Source organism: Ailuropoda melanoleuca, chromosome 11, assembly GCF_002007445.2.
Source record: "Ailuropoda melanoleuca isolate Jingjing chromosome 11, ASM200744v2, whole genome shotgun sequence".
Taxonomy (NCBI): domain Eukaryota; kingdom Metazoa; phylum Chordata; class Mammalia; order Carnivora; family Ursidae; genus Ailuropoda; species Ailuropoda melanoleuca.
The window spans coordinates 23,247,861-23,259,600 of NC_048228.1; the positions used below are offsets into that span (position 1 = coordinate 23,247,861).

General features: G+C 38.9%; 1 protein-coding gene across 1 annotated transcript; it reads right to left on the reverse strand.

Moving 5' to 3' along the window:
- Positions 1-632: 632 nt before the first annotated feature.
- OSTC (oligosaccharyltransferase complex non-catalytic subunit) lies at positions 633-11,479 on the reverse strand. The gene is made up of 4 exons (XM_002916934.4): positions 11,269-11,479; positions 7,366-7,459; positions 5,458-5,655; positions 633-1,212 (listed from the first exon to the last, which is right to left on the reverse strand). Exons 1-4 carry the CDS (start codon positions 11,405-11,407, stop codon positions 1,194-1,196), a joined length of 450 nt encoding a protein of 149 aa, XP_002916980.2. The 5' UTR covers positions 11,408-11,479; the 3' UTR covers positions 633-1,193.
- Between the last annotated feature and the right edge of the window lie 261 nt (positions 11,480-11,740).

Consider the following 11,740-nt stretch of genomic DNA (forward strand, 5'->3'; position numbering starts at 1 on the left):
TCTAGGAAAACAGAGCCTTTATCTGTCTTATTCACCCTTACAGACCTCAGGGCCACTTGGCATATATAATAGGAACTTTTTGAATAAATCAATCTTTCAACTTAATGAATGGCTACATATACATCAGCTGTGGAATTAGAAAAAGTCACCTGAGAGAGAATTCTCCCATAAACATAAAGATCTTGGGGTAGGGACTAATGGAGCCACTGGAGAAGTGACGTTCACAGCCAGTCAGGGAGAACCAAAAGGCCTGGCTATAAGAAATTAAGGCAACACCAGACGGTGTAGAGGTGTTTTTAGACGTGCTCAAAATCGTGTTAATTACTGGAAATGAATGCCTGAAGGGAGTTTTCATCTCACGCAACCACATTCACAACAACACTCACATATATATGCAGCCCGTGCTTGAATATTTATAGGGATACAAAATGGCAACCCCAAGGACAACCTGTCAACTACATTTTGAGACCTTAGACAGCAACTTGAGACCTAACAGTAGCTTAGGAGAGTCATAGGAATGAATAATTATGAACCAAAAAGTTAATACCACCAGTTAATTAAATCATATACACAAGTGGCCTTCTTGGTGCTGCGGGCGGCATGTTAGTCTCATAAAATACAAATATGAAAGGTATTAATTAGAAAAATTATTTATTTCTGCTCCTTTCACACATCTTATTGTGCACGAAACAGTCTTGCATACACATCTGAATAATGTACTGTCACACACTCTGTTTAAAGGCAAAGCACCATAGGTAAAGCTGATCATCTGTCCAGAGTTTCAGCTTATGGGATCTTGCTTCCTGATTTTACATTAACTTTTGAAAGTCAGAAATGTCAACTCCAAAAAATGTTAAGGGGACTGTAAAAAATAATCACTTTATTCAATATTATAGTTGTAGAAATGGAGTAGATTTTCTTTAAGAAATGAAAAACTAAGAAGAAAATGCCACTTAACATCGTTGGTATGTCAGTACAGGCCAGCAGGAAAAAATACTGTGATAAGCTTGTCTCGGATACCAACCACACAATCTAGTTCAAGCTTTAATATGCTTCCTATTTTTCACTAGATGCTTCTTTTCTGCTGCTTCACTCTTTTTCCATATTTCCCATCAGAGGATTGGTACAGCCTTTAAAACTTCATTAACAGGAGCAAATCCAATATCTGCTGATTTCTTCTCAAAAGGCATTTTTTAACCCATCAGATAGCCCCTGCAGGAATAAAATTCATAAACACAAAAAGTGAAAAGGAAGCAACATTTCAAAGCGCCCAAATTTTATGATGAATCAAATGACAATCTGAAAATTTAACTGTGTGACTCCTCCTTATGGTTTTTATTTCGAATCTTGCCTCCACAATACATGAATACATTACTGGGCTTCACTTCCATTACCCTTTCCCCTCAAAGGATAAAGTTACAAACCAATACGTTCCAAACTTGCAGGCAAATGAAAAGACACTCAACACACCTGCAGGGCAGTTAAAAAGCCAGGCCATGAAGCTCTCCTTCAACCAGGACTGATTTAAAATGCAAGCATGGCAGCTAGGTTATCTAGTTCCTCAAATCACAGAATTAACCACAAAATGAAGACGAGGAGGGAAAGGAAAATGACAAGAGGTATACGATGATAACAAGGAGAAATGGCAGGTCACACTAAGGAAATCAACTAAAAAACTGGAAAGTGCTGCTGTTTCTAATTGAGTATAAAATAAAAGGACCCTGAGTCAAGAAGGCAAAATTATGCTTCATGTTCAGTGTCCAGCAAGTAATAGTTACCAAATAGTAAGTATTTGCTAAATACAAATGTGAATGCTACAGAGGCAATAAAACACTTTAGAAAGTGGCCTGTCAAAAAGGAGTAAGATAAAAGTTTCTTAGTACATGTAGAATTAAATTTCAATTACAAGGAAAAATCATGTATATGCATTCTCCTAGTTCCTAAATGACACTGAGTAAAGTATTATTATTTTCTTACTTTTATTTTTCATTCTCCCTTACCTTTAGAACTTCTTCTCTGAACTGATCCTATGATCTTAGGACTTATGCAAGAGCTCCCTAGCTTTTCCCATCAGGTTTAATAAGCATTAGTTCAAACTGCTATAAAGGCAATTTTTGCCACTCTGACTAAAACAGGCCTTTTGGGGGCGGCTGGGTGGCTCAGTCTGTTAAGCGTCCAGCTATTGGTTTCAGCTCCGGTCATGATCTTAGGTCATGATCTCAGGGTCGTGGGATCACCAGGAGTCTAGTCGGGCTCATGCTCAGCAAGGGTCTGCTTCAGAATCTCTTTCCTCTCCCTCTGCTCCTCCCCTCGTGCTCTCTAGAGCTCTCTCTCAAATGAATCTTTACAAATAAATAGAAAATAAAACAGGCCTTTTGTTCTCAATTGCATAATATCTATTCAAAAGACTATTTTATACAGCTTTATAACAGACTTGCCTGAAAGTGGAAACCCATCCCTCCACTCCCATCCACTTTGCCTAATTTTAGGACATCACAGCATGGCATGGCACACCATCTTTTACTTTAATTTTTACGATTCTTTTAGGCCAAAACTGTCCTAATAGTGAAGACTAAAGAGAATCTAATGACCATTATTTTTCAGAAGAAACAAGTACAAATTCATACCAAAGTCTCCTACCCAGTATCCAACCATTATTTCATTTCTTTAAAACTATGCACATTTAAAAGGTACCTCACACACACACACCATCCCGCCCACGTTATCTTATGAATTACATGAGAAAAATTTTACTTTCAAAATGAAAACTGCTTTTCTGTAACTTTGTACTAGTACCATAAAAATATTAGGCACTAAAATTTGATTTTTCACTTTAAATGTACTGTCATATATGCAAACAGTCAATCAACAGTCATTCATTTTATTAGTGTCCATGTTTCTACAAGGGACAACGCATCCAATAAAGCCATATTTTGATTTGTAAAATTACATCTGTAGGGGAGACATCAGGTCTCTAAAAAAGCATAAATCCAAAATATAAAACTAATAGTACCAATTCATTGCTATTGTTTTTTCCTTTGTAAAGGTTCCTCTTACTAAAGATATCAAACTCTTCGTGAAAGACTTCAACCCTGGAAGTTATCATGATCAATCCTATATAGCACAGCCACCTTTATCTCAGACGCTAGCAACTTATTTGATCTGAAAACACCCTTGGTTACCAGTGTTTTTTAATGTCTTTTTGTTGCTGCTGTTCCACTCATTATGCATCAAACTTTTTATATATGCTGGAACATCAAAGATCATTTGTGTGCAAAGAGACAGACATATCCCCCCCTTGCTGGTGGTACTAACCACAGCCCTATTGTGTGCAACACGTAGGCCCACAAACATGGCTCATCATCTTGCTTGGGGCCTGCAAACATTCTAGAAAATGCAATACTGTTGCTTCCCTTTCTTTTCTCAAAAAACTGTCCGTTGTTTCTTCCCACTCTGCACCCAGGGAACCAGGCTTTAGGAACTGCAGATGAGAAATCATATCAAAGAAGGAACCATATTCTTTCCTCTTAAAAATTTAAATCCTAGATTTAGCTGCATGACAATTTATAGGAAGAAGTAATTATCTGTTTAGATCATTGTTCAGCTTAGATTAAATCTAAATATAATTTACACTGGGAGATTATATATAAAGGGAGAATACCCTATTTCCTATTGTTCACTTAGTCAGCAATCTTGGATGCTGGCCTACAAATGAGGACAAGACAAACATTTATATAAATAACTGAAACCGTACGATGGAGTCAATCCAGAGAAATAAGTACTTCCCAAAGCTTTTTTTTTTTAAAGCAGTAGATAGCTCTACTATCCTACAATCAAACGCCTGAGCTAAAAAGAAAGCACTCACATCCTAAGGAGAGGACCTAAAACCGTAAGAAAGAAGGAGCAGCTTAGGTAGAATAAAAATAAATCTCATTCTATGGGTAAAACCAGCCCACTTCTGTTCTGCTAGGTGCCTCCGAAGTTCCGTCTGTTTTGGTTAATTCGTAGTAGCCTCTTGAACTCTCTGGGAGCTCCTCTCCTCTTGTTTGGTGTGGAAAACTTCAGCCTCTCCCACACCAATACACCTTCTCAAACAGCGACGGGAAAGAGAGGGCGCTGAAGTACGCGATTCTTCATACAGCGTAGCCAATGGCCACAACTATTTTTGTAAAGATTTTATTTATTTGAGAGAGAGTTGGCAAGCACGAGTTGGGGGAGGGGCAGAGAGAGAAGCAGACTCCCCACTGAGCAGGGCCCCCCCCCCATGCAGGGCTTGATCCCAGGAACCTGGGATCATGACCTGAGCCAAGGCAGAAGTTTAAGCGACTGACCCACCCAGGCGCCCCAAAACTATTTTCCTGAGACAAAGATAAGAGCCACTGGCAGAGGAGTCTGAGGGAACTATATGGCCACACAGATACTCAGTTGACAAAGAACACTGCTCTCTTTTCCCACCCTGCCAAGATTCGAACATGACTGCAGGATTAAGTACTTCTGACTTGCTAGGGGAAGTCTGCCCATTCCACTCCAGATGTGTTAGACTCTGGACAGGTGAAGCCACAGAACAAGTGAACTTGTGAAGCTCACACACATTCCTGTATTCCCTTTTAATGTCTCTTATAATAAAATAAGGGATATCAGTTCTAAGAAATCAGTACCGGTGACACTTGATGTTTAACATATTCCCTAAAAAATGAATTTACTAAGAGCCAATCTTTGTATGGTATGTGTTTGCCCAAAGTTCCTGCAGTTACTAATACATCCATAGGTGAAACCAGAATATAGGGAAATGTGATCAGACTTGTCCACATTTCAAATTAACGATCTCAAATGGAATTATAAAAGTTGCTGTAAAACTAAAACTAATTTGTTTTTGTTCTAAAGATATTTTATGTTTCCTGAAACAAAATGTTCATATATATATACATACATATTTATCAGGCCTGCAAACATAAAATTCCTTCCTCTTAAAAATTTAAATCCTAGATTTAGCTGCCACACACACACACACATGAAATCCTTTTCCCAACTTTTTGGAGAGGCAATAACTCCCTGTCCAAGGCTTAATGGGTTTTCCTCATATCAGTATTCAAAGAGCAGCAATGACTAATGCCTTGAAAATATTCCCTACTATCACTACTACTACTGGAATCCCATATTTTATAGATAAACCGAAAAGCAATTTAAAGAAACAATATCTCCAGTCAGTGGTCAGTGATGTTACAGAAAAATAACAGTATGGAGATAATACTCAGAAAGACCTACTGATCTCAATTTTACTACTAACCATAGTTAAAACCTCAAGCAAGTCACAAATCTCTTTGGTTCTCAGAATTGTCAACTGTTTAAATGAAGGTTAAATTAAATCTCCCATGATTTCATGTGATCCAAGTAATTATTTTATCAACTTGCAACAGAAGTGAAATTGCTGATTATACAAAGTACTTAATAACTTACGGCAGTTTCATTCTCATGAATACTCTAGCCATGAAAAAACTCAATAGGACACAGACGAATCCAATGAATAGGAGAAGAAATCTATTGAGTTTTGGAATGTTTGGTGCATTCGATCGGTCCAGGATTATGAAGCCTAAACCTCCCATTGTAAACAGGAAGCTGGATGCGAGTCCTTCCATAATATATTGTCCATTTACTCTGAAAAAGACCACAGCAAAACAGTAAGTGAAAATTCCCAGAAAAATAAAATACTTGTCTTTAGATTGAAATTTCTATTTCTGCTAAAATATTTTTGTGCTAATTTTTATTCTTAACCTTAAAACTATTTTACCACATTTCTGTGTATTCTTGTCAACAAAATTTATTGAGAGCCTATTATGTATCAAGCAGTATTCTAGGTTCTGGGGATACAACAACGAAAATCTGTGCCTTCATTGCTCTTTTATTCATAAGTTTGAAAACCTCAACTAACACAACTGTCTACGTAAAATCAGTGCTAAGATTTTATTAGCTTAAAAAGCCAATTAGTGTATGTATATGAACTCTTTACCCAGAACTTTTGTTTAGCTTTTTAAAATGATGGCATTTAAATTTCTATTATCAATTTCAAATTCTGAATTGGTTAGAAATGTTTCTAGAAGTTTTATGAGCATTAATAAACCCCTTGGGGCACTTGGGTGGCTCAGATGGTTAAGCATCTGTTAAGTATCTTGGTTTCGGGTCATGGAATCGAGCCCCGTGTGGGGCTCCACACTCAGCAGGAAATCTTGAAGATTCTCTCCCCCTGCCCTCTCCCCATTCTCATGTGTGTATGCTCCCTCTCTCTCTAAAATAAACAAATCTTTTTAAAAATAGATCAATAAATAAATGTCTTGTTTCAAAGGGAAAATTTTAAAAGCAAGCATTTTTACCCAGGGCTCCATGAACCCCACAAGGATTCCCAGTAATCTACAAACACTTAGAATTACATGCAAATTTTTATATACACGTATATCTGATTTTTCTTGGACTACAGAGCTTTTAAAATTCTGAGTTCGTGGATCCCCCAAAAGCAAATTCCTCTGTTAAAGGGATAATTTATACACAGGTATATGTAATGGAGGTATATATTTTCTGTTAGCTAATTCCTTTAACTGAAAACACAATACATGCGCTAGGCTCAAAATTCAAACAGTGCCAATGACGACACTATGAAGGGTTTCCCTACCATCAAGATCGGCTGTCATCTAGATTTCCCCTACTTCCAGAGAATCACAATAATCTTTTCAGTAATATTCTATGCAGGGAATACCATTGAAGTAAGTGTAAATGCAAATATACAGCTATATTTGGTAGACGGTTATCAAGTGGGTTTTAGAAAGCAATACAATAAGCACTGGTCAGATGAACCAAACCACACTGGAATGGTGTTTCGTTCTGGAAATGGAATGCCCAAGTCTCCAAAATTATTTCTTTTATTTGACAGTATAATCCAGGGGCCCACAGATTTTTTTCTGAAATGGCCAGACAGTACATGTCTTAGGCCTGCAGGCCACATTGTTTGTATCACACATACCACTGTAGCTTTCATACTCAGACAGCATGTGAACAAACGGGCATGCTTAGTTCCAATAAAAACTGACTTACAAAATAGATACCTGCAGTTTGCTGATCCCCAGAACAGCCAAATGTATTTTAAACCAATACCTTCCTTTAAATAAGCAATCATGTCAATCACTATGAAATATTTTATTTTCTAATAAATAAGTAACATACTTCTATTCTTGCCCGCTTCTTGCCATCTCTGAATTTAGCATTTTAGCTATTATCTAAATGCAGATGGACCCACAGTTTTCACTATATTTTATAAAAACACCCATACCCCAGCAACCTTCCTTTACACCAAACATTCAAAAAGGTAAGTGTTACCTGTAGGCCAGGAAAGCTACTGGTCTCTGATGTCCATGTTCATCGGTCATAGAACCAACACTTGGAGGTTCAACAATAACATCATAAATTATTCCTATAGAAAGACAATATAATAGATTAGAGTGGATTCCTAATTTTCAAAAAGGATTAGAGTTTTCATGTCTCTAAAGGTTCATTTATATTTCAACAGGACTGCTATGACATGACAATCAAGTGAAGCCCAGCTAATCTCCTAAACTTTAAACCATTCAAAAATTCAACTCAATATTTTAGAATATTATCTCTAAAACAGGTATTTGATATAAGAAATTCATTCAGTAACTGTTTCTAATACTCAAGAATTACTCCACAATAAAGGAGATTTAATATTAAAGGCTATATTTTAGTTCAAGAAAATGTTCCACATATGCTTGGATATGCTTCTATCAATTGAGAGGTAACTAGAGAAATTTTCTTGCTTAAATATAAAATAAGGAGACAGTTTTAAATCATACCAACAGGCAGACAAGCAATACTAGAGATCCGTGATCACCAATGTTAATGTCCATCACTGAGGTCATAATGTCACTGTGATCACTAATACTAATGTCCATCAACATTCATAGTTTTCCCAACCTCCCATTGCCAACAACTACTCTTCATCTTTCCTATATTCTCTAACATCCTCACTTTCACCTTTTCTTAAGCATAGTAAGACCCTCACCCTTGACTAACAAAGCAATCACATAGGAATTCCCTAATCTCTCCACCATCACCACATCTATAAACTAGCATCTGCATCCATCCTTACCTCCTTCCTTCCTTCCAGCTAAAGAGAGAAAGAGTCCCTACTCCTATCAATGTGGGATTCTTTCTGCAATTATCAGGACTCCATCCCCTTCCACCTTCTGAGACTTGGATCCTTTTTGGCTATCTCTCCTCCTTCCTATATTTTCAACCTCTCCTTCCCTACATCAACTTTCCCTTGACTCCAAATCCTCCTAGTTAACATCCTATTTCTATGCTTTCTTTTTGAAACAAAGTCAGACTTTCTTCTGGAAAAAAAAAAAAGGTAAACTTCCTCATTTACCCTTCATTCTTCAACTCACTTCAACCTGGCATCTGCCTCCACTGATCTCACTCTTGCTAAAGTTGCCAATAATCTCCATGTAGCCAAATTCAATGGACATTTTTCAGTTATTTTAGGAGGCTTCCCAGTGGCACTCAATCCAGCTTACTAAATACATTTTCTTTGGAGGAAAATTGGCTTTTGTGACACTCCTATCTGTGTTTTCTTGTTACATCTCTAGCAGGGCCTCCTCTTCTGTAAATCCACTAAATGTTGGGATTTCCTTGACCCACTGCCCTTTTTCTACAATTCTCTCCTGAACTGAACTCATCCCTTCCCAGGGTTTTAATTCCATGGGCTAATGATTAATGATTATCAGTGTGCCAATACCTATCAAATAATGTTAGCACCAGTAGAATTAGATGTAAGCTCCCTAAGAACAGGGACTTTCTCTACGTTCTTCAATATCTGGCTTATGAGAGGATTTCAAAAAACATCTGTTATTAACCAATTTCAATAGAGACCTCTTCTCAATTCTAGACTCATAGCTGCAAACTTGCTATTTGCTATTACATATCCTGAAGGGACCTCTGGTTCACCATTCCCCACCAAAAAACCTCATCTCCTCAATCTCAGAAAATGACCCTTCTATTTACTCAGATGCTCAAAGTTAAGATTCCTTCATATTGGGGCGCCTGGGTGGCTCAGTCGTTAAGCGTCTGCCTTCGGCTCAGGTCATGATCCCAGGGTCCTGGGATTGAGCCCCGCATCGCATCGGGCTCCCTGCTCGGTGGGAAGTCTGCTTCTCCCTCTCCCCCTACTTGTGTTCCCTCTCTTGCTGTCAAATAAATACATAAAATCTTAAAAAAAAAAAAAAGATTCCTTCATACTTCATTCTCTCCAATCCATACATCCAATCAATCCATCAAGACCTACTCAATGTACTTCCAACTATCTTTCATTATACTTTCCTCCATCTCTACTGCCACCAAACTAGTTAGTCTCAATCAACTATGAAACCCACCTAATTGGTTTCTTGATTCCGTATGTGTCCATTCTTTTCCCTCTGCCTAGTATTTCCTTTCCCCCAATTCTTCAGATTTTGGCTAACATGTCATTTCCCTAAGAACCACACTCCAATATAAATGATATTCCCAACTCCCATTATTTTCTCATAGCTTCTTGTTCTTTCTCTTCAAAGAATCTCTGGTGATTAGTAATGGAAAAAATAATGCAGGGAAAAAGATTTCTGTGATATTTAACCTGTCTCAAGCATGATATTACAAGCTTCAGGAGGGCAGCATCCTTGTTTCGTTGACTGTTGTTCCCAGTACCTAGTGCCTGGAACTTAATAGGGGCTCAATGCATTGTTTGCTGACTATTTCTCAGCAATAAATATTATTTATTTATAGAGGTACACTCACAGTTTTTAGAAGAGACTCCTTTCCAGTGGCACAACCGATTCCTTGTATGAGATACCTCATGGCCTTGGCCACTAAAAGGTGTCCTTTGCAATCTGCCCCTGGGGTTGGAGCGGAGAATCTCCCCATTACAACAATCAACAGGGAATAAGTGGACAGAAGGAAAACTGTGAGGCTTCTAACAAAGGCTTGGGCTCCAAGGGGGTAAGGGTTAGGAGAAAGAGACTAGCAGATCAAAGCAGATGAAGACTATTATTTTGTTTTAATCACATGCATTTTAAATTTCATTTATTCAATACAGTACCTATTAATGTGCTGAGGAATATTAATCCTAATGTTATGCTAGGATAGTATCTTAATAATATAAAAAATATTCAAAATGTGTTTTACTTAAATGAGTACAAGTTAACCATCATGATTCTGGATTGGGAGTGGGGGGTAGATTCAAAGGCACATTCCAGTACCAAGCCCTCACAGTTTCAGATTGTTCCGTCTTCAGTACCAATTCTTTTCACATCTATGAAAATAAAGATGTCTATGGCGATTTCCTTAAAAACAGAGCCACTTTTGCTGTCCATAATCTGTAAGCTTCAATTTTGTAACTTCCAAATTAAGTACTCCACTTCCCAAAATCTGAAAGTGCAGAACAGTCTTGAGTAAATCGTGAATCTGTGGCTAGAAAGGGTGGTGGCTGGAAGACTGTAGCCGGATTGCCAACTCATCACTATACAAAACAACACCCCTTTTCAACTTTTTGTTTGAAAACAAACAGGATAAGACATTCTGCAGCGTTCAACAGTACTGCTATTTTCCTGATTCTTTAAACTCTCAACCTCTGCTTTTTGAAATACAATACCTTCTGCGAACCTAACTCCAATCTCAAATATTTATCAACACCGTGGATTCGGAAAATTCCATAGACATTCATTGTTGATCGGGGCAAAAAGCAACACGAGACCCATAGGTGTGACCTAACAAACCTAAGGACTGCCAAGTCTCTTCAACGTTCCAGGGACTGTAGACAAAGATACGGCAAAAGTCCCAAACCCTCTTGACCAACCATGTAAGTAGAACGGACAAGACTAGACTCCTCCAGGATCTTTGTCAAAAAACTTACGGCAGGCAATAGAGCAACAACATGGGCTTGAAAAATATATTCGATTCGGATCCCTAGGCTAAGAGGCTAGAGGTGCGAAAAGGCGATGGGAGTGAGAACAATGAGTAGCCTCTCAGAATACAGAACAGGGCGTGAGGGCAAATAAACCTTTGGGCCGTTAATACTTGAGACCCCAGAAATTCCCTCCACCCTCCAAAAAGATCGAGAGCACAGAGATGCTTCCCCCGGGGCTGAGAGTCAGCGGATTAGGGGCGCCACCGGGGCGGGCCGGCTCTCAGCGTCTCAGGGCGTCTGGGGCCCGAGCCAGCCCGAGTTACCTCCGGTGATGAGGAAGTAAGACACCACCACCAGAGCGTACACCGTCATGGCCGACGGCATGTGCACCCAGGGCGGCTTCTTCAGCTTCAGGTTGGGGCATTCGAGCACTAAGAACGGGACGCGGTACAAAGTCTCCATGCTGGTGGCGGCACGGGCTTCGCTCGACCTCAAGCCCCACACGCCACCCGGAAACGAGTCCGCCCCTCCCGCTCGCCGGCGCGTGCGCCGGGAGGAGGATTGCAGGTCCGCAACTCTAGACGGCAGGTCGTCTCCCTACGGGGAAAAAGAAGAAACTACGAAGAACGGATAAACAACAGGATTTTAAGATATGTATTTTTAAATTTTGTTAAACATAAATTTGAATAAGAAGCTCAATTATTGCGAATGAATAAGCGGGTGATTTATGTACCTTCAAGGACCTGCAGGGCGTCAGACGTGGCCAAGCCGGAGAAGCAGAAGGGACCGAATCCG